Here is a 17,911-nt window from a genome sequence, read left to right as displayed (position 1 = left end):
CTCCTGGCCTCCATATGCCTCTGTTTCCCTGACCTGTTTGCACCTGCGGGGCAGCTCTGCTCTCCCCATGCTTCACCAGGCTCTGGTACAGGCAGGGTTTGTGCCACCACCCTGCTGTTACCCTGTCCTTCCCGGAGCTGGGGGTCATTCTTGCAGGCCCATGGCAGGTAAGTGTGCCCCCCTGCGTGGTGGAGTGGGTCCCAGCATAGCTGCTGGGGCCTGGGGTCTGCCTTATGTCCTGGGGACTCTCCCGCAGACCATTAATCAAGGGGAACAGAGCAGCCCAGCCTTGCAGCAGGGGAAGGAAGGGCTGGGTCCCCTGAGCTCTCCCTTGCTGGTTTCGGGTTATGTTCCCCCAGCCCGGCAGGGGGATGTTGGGCATTCGGGTGGGTTGTTTAGGGCTAGGGGAGGTGCTGAGCCCCATGTGTGGGCCCTGGGGCTTGCAGAAAGCCCTTCCCTCCCCTCTCTTCTCCCCACAGCCCCTTGCTGCCCGGAGCTGGGCCCTGTTTCTCTGGTCTCCTTGGTGACAATCTCACCGCTCCTCGGCTTCTCTCCAGCACCTGAAAATAGCCGCCGCAAGTGGAGATGCCTGCTGCCTTCTCTGCTGCCAGCACCCAGCAGTGGCCAGGCTGGAGCCAGGCTGCCCAGCTCAGCGCAGCTGTAAGGGTCCGGCCCCATCCCACCCCTTGCACCGCTGTGGGGCAAGGGCTGTCCAAGACTGGGGCAGCTGCTGTGTCCTCATGTCACCCCCATCCTGCTGGCCTGGCCCTAGCACCAAGCCCGCTGCCTCATCCCTCCTCTTCCTCCCTGCCATGGGATAGCACCAGAGGACAGGGGCTTTGCTCCTTGCGTCCCGCCGCGGGCCAGGGTCCAGCTGTCCCCCAGCAATCAGCTGGAGCCACTTTGTCCCCTTGGCCTGGCAGCCACCAGCCCGCTCGCCCACGTCCGCTGCTCTGGGGCCGGCACGGCAGCGGGCCAAGGAGTTATTTGAACCTTCCTGAAATAGAAATGGAGCCGGGAGCGGGCGGAGGGCGGGCGAGAGGGGGTGGCCCGGCAGGCGATGAAGGAGGTTCCCTCCATGAGGGCCGGGGATGGTTGAAGAGCAGCAGGACAGCGGGCAGGGCTGGGGCAGCGTCGAGGGCAAAGGGTCCTCAGCTCTGCCTCTGGCTGCCGCTCAGCCCGTGGCTGGATCCAGCCCTCCTCCAGCATTCCCGGGGGAGCGGGGGGGGGGGGAATGGCCGTGCCCCCCACCCAGCGGGCTGGGGGCAGCACCGGGGTGGGCAGGGCCGCATTCTGGCAGGCGCTCAGCACCGCTCCTGGAGGACGGGGGGGGGTCCGCGGAGCCGGGGTGGGGGGAGAGTTTTTCTGCCCCCAGCCACCTCTCTCCATCACCCCCCCCCTCGCGTCCCCAGCTCTGTCCCCGGGGCCACGGCCGTCCCCTCCAGCCCGGTGTCGCGGGGTGGCGCAGCGGCTGCGGACACCGCACGGCGGTGGCGGTGGTGGCGGTGTCGTGTCCCGTCCCCCCCCCCGCGGCGGTGGCGGGGGCATGGCTGGCATTGCTCGCTGACACCCTATCTGCCAGGCCCCCGCCAGCCGCCGGCCCAGAATAGCAGCGCTGCCCCGCAGTCAGCATGGAGCGACTCCCCGGCCCCGCTGCGCCCCAGGTACCGCCGGGGCGGGTGGGGGACCCGGCCCGAGAGACCCCCCCCCACTCGGGGACAGGCCGCCTCCGGGGTGGGGTGGGGGGATGTGGGGGGCTGGCGGTGCCCTTCCCACGGCCAGGCAGCCGGAGGGACGAGGACACGGAGCGCAGCCCGGCCCCCCTGCCCGCCCCGGCTGTCCCAAGCCCCTTTGGGAAAGGTTGGGGGACGTTGGTGTAGGGTCACTTCCTTCCCGGGTTTGGCTCTGGGCTCCCCAGGGAGCAGTCCCTGCGCTTTTGTTATTGTAGGGTGGCTCGTAAACATTGGCTCTGCCAGCGGGTTTGTGGTCCGGGGTTGGTCTTCCCGCCACGCGTGCTGCTTTGTTATGGTAGGGTCTCCTGGGGACCAGGGGGCACGGGGTCAGCCGGTTGGCCGTGCTCGCCTCCCTCCCACCTGGGGCTGCCCCCTTGTTATTGTAGGGTCTCTCGGGTGGACCTGGTCCCCGCGGTCAGGTGGGACTGCCGGCACGGGAGAAAGCAGGAGCAGGAATTACAGCCTGGGGTTGGGAGGGAGAGGATGAGTGCAGACCCGCTGCAGGATGCGCTCAGCTCCGACAGCAGAGAGAGGAGCTGGGGGGTCCTGCCATCCCCTGCCCCATCCCGGGAATCCCCGCTGCCCCCCAGAGCAGGGGGACAAGCTGGGCATCCTGGGCTGGAGCCACCGTGGGGGTGGGCAGTGTCTGGGGGTCATGGGTGGGCAAGGGGCTCCCCGTGGGGGCTCGGTGCTGAGCCCAGCCTGCATCCCCACCCTGAAAGGACGGTTCCCTCTGTCTGGCTTGGGAGTGCCAGGGCAGCTGGGTGGGTGCAGGCAGGAGCCGTGGGTGGGGGAGAGGCCGGGCTGGCTCCCGCTGATCCCCCACCTCCCTGTGTGCCCCCTCAGGTGGCGCTGCTGGATGCTGCTGCCTGCCCTAAGGAGGAAGGTGGGTAGCGGGTAGCACCTAGACCTGTCGGGGGGCAGGAGGTGAGGTGGGCGAATGTCTGGCTCACTCATGTAATAAGCACATCAGTCCTCTGCCCGCCCTGCCCATACCCCATGTTGCTCCACTCCTCAGCTCCTTCCAGAAGCTCCGAGTGCCCCCTAGGCTGGAGGGCTGCAGTGCCGTATGCTGCCCCCATGGAGTGAGGAATGGGGGGGGGGGGGGTGTCTATGGGGAGCAGTCCCTCCCACAGCATCCCCCTGCTCCCCCCAGGCAGGAGGGTGCTGAGACCCGGCAGCTCAGCTCACCGGCCAGGCCTGGGGCGGGTTTGCTGGCAGGGTTCCCGGAGGCACTGTCCCCCAAGGAGGAGGGGGAGGAGGAGGAAGAGGAGGAGGAAGAGGACAGGCGGAGAAGCCCAAGACCCGTCACCTTCACGCTGGGCAATGAGGTGCTGGGGCTGACCCCAGAGACTGAGTTTCAGAGTCCCGATGCTGAGGTCTACATGCACTTCATGAGGAGCCACTGCTGCTATGATGCCATCCCCACCAGCTGCAAGCTCGTCGTCTTCGACACCTCCCTGGAGGTGATAAAGCGGGGGGATCAGTGGGAGAGGCGGGGGGGGAGCGGGCTCAGGGACCCCCTGACCCCCTCCCCACTCCACCAGCAGATCAAGAAAGCCTTCGTGGCACTGGTGGCCAACGGGGTGCGTGCCGCCCCGCTCTGGGACAGCAAGACACAGAGCTTTGTGGGTGAGTGCCGGCAGCACCACCCGTCCCCTTCTCCTGCCTGGCAGCGAGGGTGAGGGCAGCGCTGCCAGCCCCACGTGTCTCCACAGGGATGCTCACCATCACTGACTTCATCAACATCCTCCACCGCTACTACCGCTCTCCCCTGGTGAGTGTGGCGGGGAGGGCACGGGGAGCTGGGGCAGGCATGGGGTAGGGAGGGGCTGTCCCCACCTCTCTGGTCCCCTCTTCCCTCTCCTGGATCCCTCTTCATCACTAGCCTGTGACCAGGGGATGCTCTCGGCCAGCCCAGCATCTGCTTGGTGCCCCTCTGCCTGGCACCCAAGATGTGATCCCTGCACTTAGGGTGATGGGGTGGGATGCCTGGGGAAGGGGCAGTGCCCCAGTGTCCCCTCAGTCCCCCCCATGGGGCCACCGTGACCAGGGCATCTCCCTGCCCTCAGGTTCAGATCTACGAGGTGGAGGAACACAAGATTGAGACCTGGAGAGGTAAAAAGCGGGAGGTGATGGGGGTGGCCGGGCTGAGCTGGGGATGCTGCACAGGGCATGGAGGTGGGCTCCACGAGGGGGCTGGGGGACCCCCTCTCCCACCTCTATCCGACCTCTCTCCTTTGGCAGAAGTGTACCTGCAGGGCTCCTTCAAGCCACTGGTCTACATCTCTCCAAGCAATAGGTGAGTGTCCGCCCACTGGGGGAGAGCACACCCCACGGGGGGTGTGCCCGGGATGCAGCCCTATTCCTTCATGGTGTCCCCGTCACCCGCAGCCTCTTCGACGCTGTCTACTCCCTGATCAAGCACAAGATCCATCGCCTGCCTGTCATCGAGCCCATCTCGGGCAATGTCCTGCACATCCTGACACACAAGCGCATCCTCAAGTTCCTCCACATTTTTGTGAGTGCTGGGACTTCATGTGCACATGCACGGTCGGTGTGTATGGGCACAAGCAAGGGTGTCAGGGTGCATGCAGGTGCCAGCCCACCCCTGCTGTTCCCCACCGCAGGGCTCCACCATCCCCAAGCCACGCTTCCTGAAGAAAACAGTGCAGGAGCTGTGTGTCGGCACCTTCCGTGATGTGGCCGTTGTGCCTGAGTCCGCCCCCATCTATACCGCCCTGGAAATCTTCGTGGATCGCCGCGTCTCTGCCCTGCCTGTCGTCAATGATGCTGGTACCTGGAGAGTGAAGCAGCCCCACCATCTCCCACTGCCCGTGGCTCTGGCCCCATCCCCGCCCAAAAACCCCCTCCTGGCCCTTGGGCTGCACCTTGGGGTATGGGGGAGCACAGTGGGTTGTCCCCAGGGCCCCCTCCCCAGCCCCTGCACTGTCTCTCCTTGCAGGGAAAGTGGTTGGCCTCTACTCCCGGTTTGATGTCATTGTGAGTACCCTGTGTGCTTGCACGCCCGGGCACGAGTGTGGCCCCTTGCATGCCACTGGTGGGGTGCTCACACCTGCCTGTGCCCATGCAAACCCACCCCACGTGCAGTGACGTGCATGTGCCAGTGCAGATCTGCCCCATGCAGCCCCAGGGCTGGGTGTCCCCCGCTGTGCTGGCACAACAGGGTGTGAGGACACGTTGGGGCGCTGAGCGGGACCACCTCTCCCACAGCATCTGGCAGCCCAGAAGACCTACAACAACCTGGACATTAGTGTGCGGGAGGCACTGCGGCAGCGCACCGTCTGCCTGGAGGGGGTCCTCACCTGTTACCCCCACGAAACCATGGAGGACATCATTGACCGCATCGCCAAGGAGCAGGTGAGTGCCTGGGGTGCCTCGTGCCAGTGTAAGCCGCTCCTGCCTGCTGCCTGACCTGCCTGTGATGCTCTACCTGCACCCACAGGTCCATCGCCTGGTTCTGGTGGATGAGAACCAGTATCCACGGGGCATCATCTCCCTCTCCGACATTCTCCAGGCCCTTGTGCTCACTCCCGCAGGTATCGATGCTCTTAACTCTTAGCCCGCGACGCTCCATCTTTCTCCACTTGCACCCTCCATTTCTCTCCACTTCAGGTAGGCGCCGTCCCCCGCCACTGCATACCTGTCCTCTCCCCACTGCTGGGTCACCCACACTTCATCTCTGCACCTTGTCACCTCCCTGCCCGGGCCACCTGGCTCCATCCCAGCCAAATCGGCCTCAGGGGACAGAGGAGGCTGGAGGAGGCTGGGGCTGGGGTCTGGCAGCGCTGGGTGCCCAGGTGGGGACGGCAGGACCTGGATGCTGCTTATCCCTGGGGACACAAGGGTCACAGGGGAACCCTTCTGGGGTCCTGATCCCTGGTATCCATGAGGAAGGATGGGGGCACCTGCTACAGAGACAGCCCCAGACCCCAATCCAGGCAGCACGTGGGATGCAGGTTTTGCAGGTCCCTGGACTTTGGGCTGGATGAGGGTTTTGGGGTGTGATGTGCCCCAAGACAAAAGCCCTTTTCTGACCTCGCCTCAAAGTCTCCCTCGAGACCTGAGCCCCTTCAGTGCCATTCCCAGGGGACACAGAGGGGACAGATCCCCACTCGCACACCCCAGACATGCTGCCCACCACTAGCCATGTGCACAGCGCGGCCAACTCATGAGCCATGGCTGGCACAGCCCTCCACCCCTGGTGGGCCCGAAACTGCTTGCTCCAGGGATGGGACTCACTCCCAGGCCATGCTGGGACCGTGCTGCCCAGCTGCCTGCACCTGGCTCTGCTCGCCCACTGCCTGGTGAGTCCTCGCTGGTGATGGGTGCACATGGCGCTGGCACCCACCATGGCACCCGTTTAGGGGTGAATTGGGGAGAGGGAAGCTGGCCCCAGTGCCCAGCTGCTTCCCAAAGGTAATGATGCTTTTTTTGGGGGGTGGGTGGGTGGGGAACAGGCTTGGGACAGCCCCATGCCCACCGGTTCCCCTAGCAGTGCCCAGTTGCTCCACACAGAAGGAGACAGGGAGTGGGGTTTGTTAACCACACCAAATATGAGACCCCACTCGCCCTGCCATTCCCCATCATGGTGCCTTTGCTCACTCCATCCCTGATGCCCGCACGGGTGGCTGTGTCAGGAGCTGCAGGGGGCCACCGGGATGTCCCCCTCCAGACCAGCCCCTGCCCTCCCTCAGGGCCTTGCATCCCAGTCAGGGATGGAGGCAAGACCCCGCTGTCTGCTGGGGTGGGTCGGAGGGCCATGCCGCAGGGCGCCCAGCCCAGCGCCAGTGCCCACCGGGGGGTTACGGCCTCGCACGCTCTCTCGCCCTGCAGGCATCGACCGATCCTCGCTCTGAAGACAGCAGGGAAGTGCTGCCATCTCATCCGACTTGGGGGCCTCTTGTGTGGTTCTGGGGTCATAGAAGGAGGCTCGGGCCCTGCAGGATCTCCGCAGGGAGGACCTGCCTACCCACCCCAGTCCTGGGGCTCGTCTTGAGTCCAGGGCCAGATCCTGCCAGCCTCAGAGAGGCAGGGAGCGGGGAAAAGGGGGTCCAGGGGTGCCTCCTGCCAGTGAGCACATGGTGATGCTCGATGGGCACCATGCCGGAGGAGCTATGCCATGCCAGCAGCTGGGCACAGGGACCCGCGTGGCCCCAGGGGACTCAACCACCCCGCTCCCATCCTGCTGCTGGATTTGAGCGCTTCGGCTGAGGCTCCCCCCTTAGCGAGCACAGCCCTGCCAGCTGCGCCTGGTGCCCAGTAGCGTAGGCTCAGCTGCACACACAGGCTTGTTTATTGTAGGGTCACGCGGGGCTGGAGGTCCCTGGCAGAGGGACAGCCTGCGCCAGAGCTGGTGCCAGGACGGGCACTTGCACGGGGACCCTGTGCATGTTTTGGGGTGGGCGGAGGGTATTTATTTATTTGCTGGTCTGTTCAGCCTTGTTGTAATAAAGCAGCCTGCTCCAGGAACCACCGCCTCGCCTTTCTGGGACGCAGCCGGGCACGGCTCCTCTGGAGAGAGCTGGGCTGGGGAGGGGGTGCTGGCTGCTCGGCAGGGCTGGGGGACGCAGCCTGGGATGCCGGTGAGGGCAGCATGGGCACAGGGTGGCACCTCTGCCTGTGTGCGTAGAGCCAGGGGGACAGGGGACACGGGGTGTGCAGCCTTGAGCTCCACCATGGTGGTGGTGTGGGTCCCCTCGGGGATACCCCAGGGGCGGCAGCCTTGGTGCCAGCAAGGTTTCTGCCTGCTACTTCCCGCAGTCCAGCTAGGATCCCCAAGCAGCAGGAAGGTGAGGGGGATTCACTGTTAGGGTGTCCCGTACTCCAGACCTCCAGGAGCCTGGGCAAGGGGTAACGCATCCCCTGCCTGTGGCCGCTGCCAGCTCTGAGCCCCTGCGGTGGCCCTGGATATCAGCCCCATGTCCCCGCTTGGGGATGGGGGGAGCTGAGCCGATCCTTCCCTGGCTGCTTCACCCAGAGCGAGTCCTGCCCCCATTCCCGTGACCCTGTATCAGCATCGCAGTGAAATAACGGCTGATAGCAAAAGGTCCCGGGTGCTCCCCGGGTGCGTCCCATGACCCTGCCAGGGGACATGATACCAGTGCTGGGTGGTGACAGGCTTCCTCCGCATCACGGGGGACATGCTGTGTTATTGCTCCGCTTGCCCAGGGCCAGGGCTGGCTCCGTCCCTCTGAACCAGGCACAAACCCAAAACACCCCTGCCGGCGCTCGACCCCTCCCGGGGAGGCAGGGGGGAAACTGAGGCACAGAGAAGTGGCTGAGGCTAAGGTCAGCTGTTCAGAGAGGACCCAGATGTCCTGGCTCCAGGCACAGATTCACGTGCAGCTACACAAGAACGGGACGAAGGAGACACCGAACGGCTGCAAGCCCCCTCCCCGCTTCCCCCCCGCCCTGGCAGAGCTCCTGCGTCCCCGACACAGCCCAGCTGGGCACGGGATGGGGGGGGACACAACCCCTCGCAGCGTGTGAAAGGCACAGCAGTTCCCCAAGCCTCCTGCAGATTTGGGGTAGGGGGATACTAGTGCCCCAGGGGAGACTTGGGGTCATCCCTCATCCCCCCCATCTTCCCCACAGTGGAGCTGGGAGTCCCCTGGCCCAAGCTGGGCAGGGGGTGGGTGCTGCGGTGGGTTTGCCTTCCTGCCCCTCCTCATGGGGCAGTGGGGATGATCCCCACTCAGCACCCAGGGTGGGGGGGCGGGCACGCAGTCAGGGGGCCCCCGGGCGAGCAATGAACTCCAGGTTGATGGGCTTGTCGGCCACCAGGACGATGCGAGACACGGACGTCACCTCCACGCCGCGGGGGTCTGGCCGCACCTCAAACGCCTGGATGATCTGTGGGGAGAAGGGGATGGCAGTGCCTCGGGGACTCCCTGGGGCCCCCATCCCAGCTCGTGGCGAGTTACCTGGGGTGGGGGGTCCTTACTCACCCTGGCGAGAGCCAGGTGCATCTCCAGCTCCGCAATGCGGCGGCCGACGCAGGCACGGACCCCGTAGCCGAAGGGGATGGAGCTGAAAGGGTGGTGGGGGGAGCCGTGGCCCCGAAGCCAGCGCTGGGGCAGGAACCGCTCAGGCTCAGGGAAGTAGGTCTCGTCATGAGACATCGCGTAGTGCGCCAGGACGAAGAGGGTCTGTGGGGCAAGAAGGGGGGTGGTTAACGACCCCCGCCCAGCCCCACTGAGCGCAGTGGGGGTCCCTATGGCGTGGCCCCCACTCACGTTCTTGGGGAAGAGGTAGTCTCCGATGACGATGTCCTTCTCATAGAAGACCCTGGCGTTGGTGGGCACCACTGGGTAGACCCTGGGATATGGGGAGAGTTAGTGGGGCAGTAGGATCCATCTGGGGACCCCAGAGGGAAAGAGCCACAGGCAGGACAAGGGGGAGCATCATCTCCCGCTGCTCAGCGGCTCCGTCCCCCTCCCCAGGGAGAAGGTGGACGGATGCGGCCCTAAGGGACTGAAATCCAGCCTTGCACCCTGCCTGGCTGGTGCATCCCCCAGTGTGTGGGGAGAAGGGACTGCCCCTGGGGAAGGGGCCCGTGAGCAGGACCTTGGGGCAGCTGGGCTGTACCTCAGCGTTTCCTTGATAACTGCCCGAAGCATTGGCATCTTGGGGATATCCTCAGCACCAGGAAACCGGTCGGCAGGCACGACGGCTTTCAGTTCCTGGTACAGGGTCTCCTGGATGCCTGGGTCCCGGGAGAGGTGGTACAGGGCCCAGGACAGCGTGTTGGAGGTCTGGGGGAGCGGAGTGCCAAGAGGAGTGAGGGAGATGGGGCCACTACTCAAGCAGCCTTGTGCCAAGCATGGCACCAGTACAGCATCAGGCAGCCCCTGCTCCGGTGCACAGGGAAGCCAGGGGTGAAGGGCAGCGAGCATGGGGGAAACTGAGGCAGGAAGCAGGGCAGGGAGAAAAGCGGAGGACAGGGTCTGTACTGACTGATCCCTGAAATTTTGCCCCTATGGGGCATCAGCCCCCCAACCACCAGCCCAGAGCTTGCAGGGGCTGGGGACTACAGCTGAGCATGGCCCCCCAGCTTCCCCGCCTGGCACGGAGCTCAGCAGAGATCACCCCGCAGCAACTGCCCAGCTCTCACCGTGTCCACGCCAGCCAGCAGCAGCTCGGCCACGCTGCCGTAGACCTCATCCAGGCTGAGCCTGCCGCTGGCCAGCAGGTAGCTCAGGTAGCCGGATACCTCCTTGCCTCGCTCCACCTGCCCCTCCAGCTCTTCCATCTTTCGGTCAATCAGGGTCTTGCCTGCAGGGACAGAGTGCGGGACCCAGCGCTGACAGAGCGAGGGTGGCCAAAAGCACACAGGGCTGAGGACTGTCCCACTTCTAAGGGTCCTTAGGGAGTCTGATCCCACCGCGCCGGGCCCCCATCACCACCGCTCACCGAAGGCGAAGATGGTGTCCCAGCTGTCCAGGTAGCGGTCCCAGAAGGGCAGCACCTTGCGGCTCCACCGGGGCAGGACGGTGGCGAAGATGGAGTTCTTGAACATGAGGTTGATGGAGTCGATGAAGCGCTGGGTCTCGGCAGGGACCTGCTGCTTCAGGCATCCGATGCGGGTCTCGAAGAGGATATAGGAGATCCCTGCAGGGGACAGGCCACATCCAGACTCCCGTGGGGATGGGAAGAGTGGGGCAGGGCAAGGGCAAGGGGGAGGACCCCCCTACCTTCCAGGGCGAATCGGTAGAGCAGGTTGGCCACGTCCCCCACCAGCACCCCTGAGGGGCTGCGGCTCCGCTCGTCCCGCAGCCGCACCATCAGGTCCGACACCACCTCCCCGATGGCGTCCGCGTACAGCACCGCCTCCGAGGGCTTCAGCAGCCGCTTGTTGAGGACCTGGCGCAGGCGGTACCAGCGCTCCCCTTCCCTGCACGGGGACGGGGCTCAGTGCTGGGGGCAAGACCAGGCAGGGGGCAGTGGCTGGCAGCAGTTTCCCACTCCCTGGGGGCATCATCCCCACGCCGGGCTGGAACCACCCCGGGGGTCTTCCCACCCACCATGGCCGTGGCCTTCTGCTTAGGGGGGACACGCTGTTTGCAGGAGAGGGAGCAATGTGAGCTGCCACCCAGGCCCTACACCCGAGGAAGGGACAGGAGCCACCAACCGCCCCGCAGAGCGCAGCCAGGGCAGGACTCACTCGGTGAAGGGTCCGTAGGGCAGACGCCGGGTGTCCCGGTGCTCCTTCCACAGGGCCATGTCGCTCCGCATGGGGTACTTGCCCTCCTGCCGTAGCAGCTGCTCCAGCACCACTGGGCTCCCAATGTTGATGTTCTCATAATGCCCGAAGGTCGACTTCCAGATAGGGCCGTAAATGCGCCGGGACATCAGCTATGGTGCACCAGAGCATAGTAGGGTGAATGGGACAGGGCCAGCACTGGGGCTGGATCAGTCCCTCCCTGCCCCAATGCTGCTCTGCATGTGTCCAGCATGCTCTGCACCCATCCCAGGGGCCCCTCAGCACCAGTCAGTTCCAAGCACCCGCCTCTGACCCCCCAAGCTGGCACTGTCTTTGAAGTGCTCTGCAGATGGCTTGGGCTGGTGTCTCCAGGGACATGTCCTCTGCCAGCACAAAGCACACCAGGCACTGACCCCTGGCACAGGCTGGTGCATCCCTCACCCACCCCAGAAATGCACGGAGGGCCTGGTGGGTCTTTTGGGGAAGCAAGGCCAAGAGGGGACAGCAGGGACGGGGACGAGTGCCAAGCCCAGGGCTTTGCTGAGATGCAGGGCCATTGCAGCGGCTGTTGGCAGGTCCAAGCCCTACAGCTTCCAGCATGGCCCCAGCTCTGCTCAACCCGGGGACAAGAGTCCCTGCGTGGGTCCTTGAACCTGCCACCTGATAAGGGTGGTTAATGATCAGTGGTGGGAGGGCAGCACCAGGCTGGGGCAGGACTGGGCTGCTCCCAGGGCAGGCTGCCACCCCCGGGGCATAGCCCTGGGGCCACAGACTCACAAGCCAGCTAGGAGACATGCACCAGCATCAGCTCTACTCTGGGCTCTGCTGGCCACAGTTCCCTCTCCTCAGCTGCACCCATGGGTACCATGCCTGCCTCCCCACTGGGGAGCACCGTGACCCCCAAGTGCATCCCTCGGGTGCAGCCAGGCGCCCCTGTGCAAGTGGATCTGCACAGGGCCACATGCAAGGGGTGCTTTCCATCCCACTCAGGCACTGCCAGAGACCCTGTAGAGTGGGGCCAAGCCCAGGGGGCTGCGGGGGACCTAGCAGGGAAGCCCCGGTCCCCGTTCCCCGCGGCTGCGGGGATGCACGTGGTACAATCTCCCTTGGTGACTGACTGCATCGCAGCCTGCGCCCGGATTCAGCTGGATTCGTCACCACGGGGAGACGTTCCTCGTGCGTGGTGGCAGGAGGAGGGGGAGGGAGAGCCACCCAGGTGCTGCAGGCAGCTTGCCGGGCGAACACGCTGCGTGGGGCCGTGGGCAGCCGTGGCCCGGGTCGAAGCCTGCCCACGGGCGTCTGCTGGCAGCCAGGACCCGACATGGCGCAGGCCTCGGAGAGCAGGGCTGAGAGAAGCCAGAACTGCTGGGATCTGGGGAAAGGCACCTCTGAAGCATGTGGGCATCTGTCCGCAAAGCTGGGCTGTGCTTGGAGCCCCAAGGGCAGGAGGGAGCAGCAGGGAGCTCCCGTGCCCGCTCCCGACACCCTGCTGCCCTGCGACAGCCCCTTCTCCAAACAGCAGTGCCCGTTGCTCTGCTGTGCTGGGGAGGCCTGATCCTAAACACTCCTCCGGCCGGTCAGAGCTCCGGGTCGGTGGAAGATGCTGCCTGGCTTGAGGCCAGCCAAGCCCAATGCTTGCTTCATCCGATGTATGAGGAAGTGTTGACAGAAGAAAACAAACGCCTCTGCCTATCCCTCCCCTGCCTGCCTGGATACCATCTGCCCAAACACCTGCCTGGCCGCCTGCCCCCCAAACCGCGGCCCCTTCAGCTTGTCACGGCCGGGGCAGCTGGGGCTGCCCGGGGATGCCAAGACCCCGTGAGGTGCCCCCGAACCTTTGCCCTCGTCTTGTCTGGCCGGCTCAGGGATGCCAGAGCGGCCCTGGGCTGGCAGGACCCTCCCGGAGCCACCCGGTTCTGCTCTGGCCCCTCTCCGCGCTGCCGGCCTCGGCATCACCCCACGGTGCAGGGGTGCCCCCCGCCACCCAGCCCCTCCTCTCCCCTGCCCCGCCGCCCCCGCTCAACTCCCTGCCGTCACTTACAGGCTGCTCCCCCCGCCCCGGAGCCCACCGCACCCTGCCCCCAGCACGCACCCACTCCCCCCTCTCCTTGCGACGCCCCCCCCCCCCCCCACCCGCGCACAGCACCCTCCCTGCAGCCCAGCCGGGAGCCCCTCCACCCCACGCACCTCTCCCGGCCCCCCCACCCCCCCGCCCCCGTTGCAGGGTCCCCAGACCCCCCGCAGCCCCGGCCCCCCCGCAAGTCCCCGTCCCCCCCCCCGGGCCGGGCTGCCCCGGCGCACCTGGAGCCGGTGCGTGTGCAGCAGGTAGCCCCGCAGGAAGAGCCAGACGAAAGTCCGGAGCAGCCCCGGCCCCGGTAGCTCCTCCGGTCCCTTCAGCCGCGCCGGCCCCGCCGCCGCGGCCGCCGAGCCCCCGGTCCTGCGCGGCGGCCCCGGGATGCTGCGCGGCGGCGGCGGGCGGGGGCGGAGGAGCAGCGGCAGCAGCGGCCGCCGGGCCCCGCCGCTCCAGCCCGCCATGCTCCGTCGGCAGCGCACGGGACGGGGCGGGGCGGGGAGGCACCGGGGGCAGCGGGGGGCGGCACCGGGGGCGGCGCGGGGGGCGGCGCGGGGGCGGCAACCGGGCACCGGCACCGGGCACGGCGCACCGGCGGCTGAGCGTCGCGCACCGGCTGCTGCGCACTGGCTGCGGGGTACCGGCCGCTGCACAGCGGGGACCGGGCGCCGGGCGGTGCGGACCGGGCACCTTGTGCCGGCTGCTGCGCACCCGCTACTGGGTCGTGGGTGCCGGCTGCGGCGTCCCGGGCACCGGTTACGGTGCACCGGGTACCACGTGCCATGCGCCAAGTGCTGAACACCGGGCACTGCTCAGAGAATCGCACGCCGTACACCGGGTGCTAGGTACTTGGAACTGGCATCGGCGGTACCCGCTGCCACGTACCAGTCACTGGGTGCCGCACGCCGTGCGCCGCGCAGTGGCACCGGGCACCAGGCAGCTAGCAGCCAGCACTGGCATGGCAACGGTAGGTAGAACAGCCTGGGCACGACGTAGCGTGTGGCACCAGCACCGGTACCAGCACCAGGTGCTGCGCACCAGGCATTGCACATAGGCAGAGGGCGCTGGGCGCTCTCACCAAGCACTGAGCATCATGTTCCAGCACCAGCATCGCACTCTGGCACTGGGTACCGCACACCAGACCCTGCACACCCCGCTGTGGCACCAGGCTCACTGCTGGGCCTGCTCTTCAGGGCGCTGCCCCTCCTGGCCTAAGCCCTCCTGCCCTGCCTGTCATACCCCTGTCCCCGCCTTGTCCCCTTGCAGTGCAGGATGATGCCCCAGGGAGCTGGGTCCAAGCTGTCCCAGGGCCTCCCTCAGTGCTTCCTCCGGGCGCTGCCAGCCAGGACCCCAGATGGGGAGACACCAACATGCCCAGTGTGGCCGCTGGCAACCCAACAGGTTTCATTTGTCTGTATGCCAGGGCAGGCACAGCACCAGCTCCTGCCCAACCTGGTGCAGGCCAGTCTGTCAGGCTCACAAGCAGGGCTCTGCTGCGCTGGTATCCAGGGCCATGGGTGCGGGCCATGGGTGCAGGCCATGTCCCCTCTGGTCAGCCTGGCGCTGCCACCAGGTTCTGCAGCTGTGGGGCAGGGCGCTGACCCCCAGGCATCACTCCTGGGGCAGCTGGCACCATGCCTCTGGCTGGGACATCCCAGCGCTGATCATTAACTACCCTTATCGGATAGTGGGTTCAAGGTCCCAGCCGGGGAGGTTTTGTCCCCACGCCGGGCAGACATCTCAGAGCCCCGTGAGTGGCTGTTGTCCCCTCGGTCCTGCCTCACTGGGGGCAAGAGATGTCCCAGGCTGGTGCCTGATGTGCTCTCTGCCAGCAGGGTCGGGGCTGGCAGTGCAGGATCCAGGCACCCCTGGGCCTGCAGACACCCGTGAGGCACCCAAGGCTGAGACAGCCAAGCGTGAGCGCCTGCCGCCATCTCATGGCTGTTCACAGCCAGCTCTGCAGTTCGCCCTGTCCCAGCCGGGCCCGGAGCCGGGGGCAGCGGGAGAGCCCAGGCCCCAGCTCTGCTCTGGGCTTTCCAGCCTGGCACTCGGCCACCCTGCGGCTTTCGATCCCTGTGGCAGGGGATGCCTTGGCCTCTCCCAGTCTGCTGTGGCCGCCTTTCCCCTTGCTGGGGAGTGGGACCCTGACACCTCTTTCAGTTTAAAACCGTTGCCCCCTGCAAACACAGTTAAAAGTACAGGCCCTGGTAAAAACTCTCTCTTCATCTTTCTTATAAACCCCTTTATATATTGGAAGGCTGCAAGAAGGTCTCCCTGAGCCTTCTCTTCTCCAGGTTGAACAGCCCCAATTCCCTCAGCCTTTCTTCATGGGAGAGGTGTTCCAGCCCTCTGATCATTTTTGTGGCCCTCCTCTGGACCCACTCCAACAGGTCCATGCCTCCCTCGTACTGAGGACCCCAGAGCCGAACGCTGTACTCCAGGTGGGGTCTCAGGAGGAGCGGAGTGGAGGAGGAGCACCACCTCCCTCGACCTGCTGGCCACGCTTCGTTTTGCAGTCCCAGATACGCTCGGCTCTGTGGGCTGCAAGCCCGCATTGCCAATCATATACTGTTTTTTCATCCACCAGTATCCTCAACTCCTTCTCCGCAGGGCTGCTCTCCATCCATCCCCCCATCCCTCCCTCCTTCCCCCAGCCTGTACTGGTACTGGGCTTGCCCCGGCGCTGGTGCAGGACCTTGTGGAAGGACGGGCTTTACCACGGCAGCGCTGACCGCAGCGGCTCCCCGGCCCGGTCCTCGCAGCCCGGCCGGGGCGGGGGCTGGCGGGGGCCACCGGCAGCCCGGTTCCTTCCAGCTGCCGCCGCTAGGCTGTGCTCCCTGCCCTCGGACCGGGGCCGGTGGCGGCGGGGGCCGGCCGGGGGCTCCGCCGGGGCGGCCTGCCAGGGCTGTGGGGGAGGCCGTGCAGGAAAGGGGGTGTCGGGGGGGGGGAGTGTCGGGTGAGTCAGACCCCCCCCCAGAGCCTCTCGGCGGGGACTTCCGAAGGGAAGCGGCTGGGCCGTGACACATCCGCAGCCGGAGGATGCCGCGGGGAGCCGGGGGCATCGCCAGCTCCTGGGAAGTCCCCTCGTGCGGGGCCAGCACTGGCCCCAGCTTGGTGACAAGCGGGGCAGAGGCAGGAGAGCAAATGCTGCGTTTATCCATGGGGATGGGGAACTGGGGGTGGCAGGTCCCATCCTGTGTGTCCCTCTGCCCCAGGGATGCTGCGACTCCGCTCATCCCACAGCCGCGTCATCGGGTCCGACACCAGCTCACCGCTGGGACCTGAGGGTGCAGAGACAGGCACTGTGGGACCCCCCCTGCTGCTCTGCCCCTCAACCCACTGCTCATGGAGTCCTGCCCTCAACATGGAGGGTCCTGGCTGCCTGAACGAAGCGACAGCTTCTTTACGTGACTTGTGCAGTGTCACCCAGGAGCTGGAAACTTTTCCCAGGACTGCATCTGTTAATCCCTCCTTGCTCTCCCACAGCCCGTGGAGCCGGGTGTCCCAGGGGAGGGCATCCCCTGACTCAACCCCAGGACAGCCTGGGCTGTGAGAAGGCTGAGCCCGGTGTCCCGGGGACCGTAAATAAATGGGAGATGGCCCATCACGCCAGCTGTGTGTCACTGCCTGAGTCATGAGCCATGCTGGGGCCAGCAGGGCTGCACAGGGGGGACATGGGGAGATCCAGAGGGATGGGGACATATCCCAGGCCTGGAGACAGCTGCTCCTCTCCCATATAGAGAGTTCAAGTGGGACCCTCTTGTCCCTCTCCCAAAGGTCCTCATCCCTTCGTTTCCCTCTGTCTGACCCCTCAGACTTGGGCAGGAGCTTGGGGACAGCATAAAGCCTTTGAAACAAGAAGTAAAACAACCATCAAGATGGTTCCCCCCACCACCACCACCACGCAGGGCTCAGCACCCGGCAGCGAGCTCTGCTCCGGGGTCCCCCTGCTTTGTGCCCTGCGGGACCATGGCAGTCTGGGACCTTCACCCGAGGACGTGGGAGCAGGACACCAGAGCAAGCCCAGCGCTGGCGGCCCGTTATCACGGGAGACGGGAGGCAGCCCCAGGCTGGTCTCAAGTGGTCCCGGCTGATTAGTGACTTCAAGTGCCTACGGAGTTATTCTAAGTCAAGTAGGCGTGAAGGGAGCTGACCTGGGACTGGTGAGACCAGCACCGGGCTTTGCTGGGGCGTCCCCATTGCCTCTGCACCCCACCAAGCCCTCCAAGGCAGGGAGGTGTCCCCCCCTCCAGCTGCTCTCCCTGTCCCTTACTCCTCCTGCAAAAGGCTGTTTGCTCCAGCCCAAAGCAAACCTGATTTTATCTCCCGACTCCAGTTCCCTTGGCTGTGGGCCACGGTCGATGCCTCCCACGCAGAACTTGTGAAGCCCATTCGGGGACCCGCGCACAGAGCGAGCTGTGTATGCTGCCACATGACATCATGTTTACGGCCCGCGGGGGCCCAAGGACACCCCCTCCCAGCAGCATCGCTTCCAGCCCAAGCAATGTGTGTCCTTCCTGTGGCTGGACAGACGGACATGCGGGGAGATGGAAGGAGCAGGAGTGGCCACAGTGCCATGCCTGCCCAGAGAGGGGTGGTTTCAGCTTTGTTGCACTGCAAGTCAGTTCCCCAGGCCTCAGTTTCCCCTTTGGGCAGTGGAGAGCGAATCCTGTGCTAGCTGTGAGGGTGCACTGCTGCAGCGGCACAAGGTCAGGCCCTTGAGTTGTTGTGCAGAGAGAAAGGCAAATTTTCTCCCCTTGGGATGTGGATGTTCCCTCCCCTCCTAGGACAGAGCTGGGCCTTTTCTACTGCTGCATGAAACTGAGGTTGCTGGGAAAGAACAACAATGTCCAGAGCCACAGGGGCTCACTAAGGAGTGCT

General features: G+C 65.7%; 2 protein-coding genes across 6 annotated transcripts; one reads left to right on the top strand and one right to left on the bottom strand.

The window, feature by feature from the left end:
- The first annotated feature begins 1,554 nt into the window (after nt 1–1,554).
- PRKAG3 (protein kinase AMP-activated non-catalytic subunit gamma 3) lies at nt 1,555–7,226 on the top strand. Of its 5 annotated transcripts, none has more exons than XM_075028646.1 (13): nt 1,556–1,664; nt 2,580–2,619; nt 2,955–3,199; nt 3,284–3,365; nt 3,452–3,510; nt 3,806–3,851; nt 3,981–4,035; nt 4,128–4,254; nt 4,364–4,529; nt 4,699–4,736; nt 4,968–5,114; nt 5,200–5,293; nt 6,591–7,226. In XM_075028646.1, exons 1-13 carry the CDS (start codon nt 1,632–1,634, stop codon nt 6,611–6,613), a joined length of 1,155 nt encoding a protein of 384 aa, XP_074884747.1. In that variant the 5' UTR covers nt 1,556–1,631; the 3' UTR covers nt 6,614–7,226. The 5 variants fall into 5 exon arrangements, with proteins under 5 accessions (XP_074884744.1, XP_074884747.1, XP_074884748.1 ...); XM_075028647.1 differs by lacking the exon at nt 5,200–5,293 and adding an exon at nt 5,294–5,369 and having other exon boundaries at nt 3,281–3,365; XM_075028645.1 differs by having other exon boundaries at nt 3,281–3,365.
- An 809-nt stretch (nt 7,227–8,035) lies between these two features.
- On the bottom strand, nt 8,036–13,525 carry CYP27A1 (cytochrome P450 family 27 subfamily A member 1). The gene is made up of 9 exons (XM_075028641.1): nt 13,261–13,525; nt 10,921–11,111; nt 10,451–10,650; nt 10,170–10,367; nt 9,871–10,031; nt 9,345–9,511; nt 8,993–9,074; nt 8,705–8,905; nt 8,036–8,609 (listed from the first exon to the last, which is right to left on the bottom strand). The coding sequence occupies exons 1-9, from the start codon at nt 13,492–13,494 to the stop codon at nt 8,484–8,486; spliced, it is 1,560 nt and encodes a 519-aa protein (XP_074884742.1). The 5' UTR covers nt 13,495–13,525; the 3' UTR covers nt 8,036–8,483.
- Between the last annotated feature and the right edge of the window lie 4,386 nt (nt 13,526–17,911).

The sequence above is a fragment of the Buteo buteo genome, chromosome 5 (genome assembly GCF_964188355.1).
Source record: "Buteo buteo chromosome 5, bButBut1.hap1.1, whole genome shotgun sequence".
NCBI classification, from domain to species: Eukaryota; Metazoa; Chordata; class Aves; order Accipitriformes; family Accipitridae; genus Buteo; species Buteo buteo.
The sequence above is the reverse complement of the archived record's forward strand: the minus strand, read 5'-3'. Positions and strand labels throughout refer to the sequence as shown.

Coding starts and splice junctions, on each gene's coding strand:
- PRKAG3 (XM_075028643.1), top strand. CDS start 1,632: ATGGAGCGACTCCCCGGCCCCGCTGCGCCCCAG. Junction 3,366..3,451: donor CAAGACACAGAGCTTTGTGG/GTGAGTGCCGGC, acceptor GTGTCTCCACAG/GGATGCTCACCATCACTGAC. Junction 3,511..3,805: donor GCTACTACCGCTCTCCCCTG/GTGAGTGTGGCG, acceptor CCCTGCCCTCAG/GTTCAGATCTACGAGGTGGA.
- CYP27A1 (XM_075028641.1), bottom strand. CDS start 13,494: ATGGCGGGCTGGAGCGGCGGGGCCCGGCGGCCGCTGCTGCCGCTGCTC. Junction 10,368..10,450: donor CTACCGATTCGCCCTGGAAG/GTAGGGGGGTCC, acceptor TGTCCCCTGCAG/GGATCTCCTATATCCTCTTC. Junction 9,075..9,344: donor GTTATCAAGGAAACGCTGAG/GTACAGCCCAGC, acceptor CCCATATCCCAG/GGTCTACCCAGTGGTGCCCA.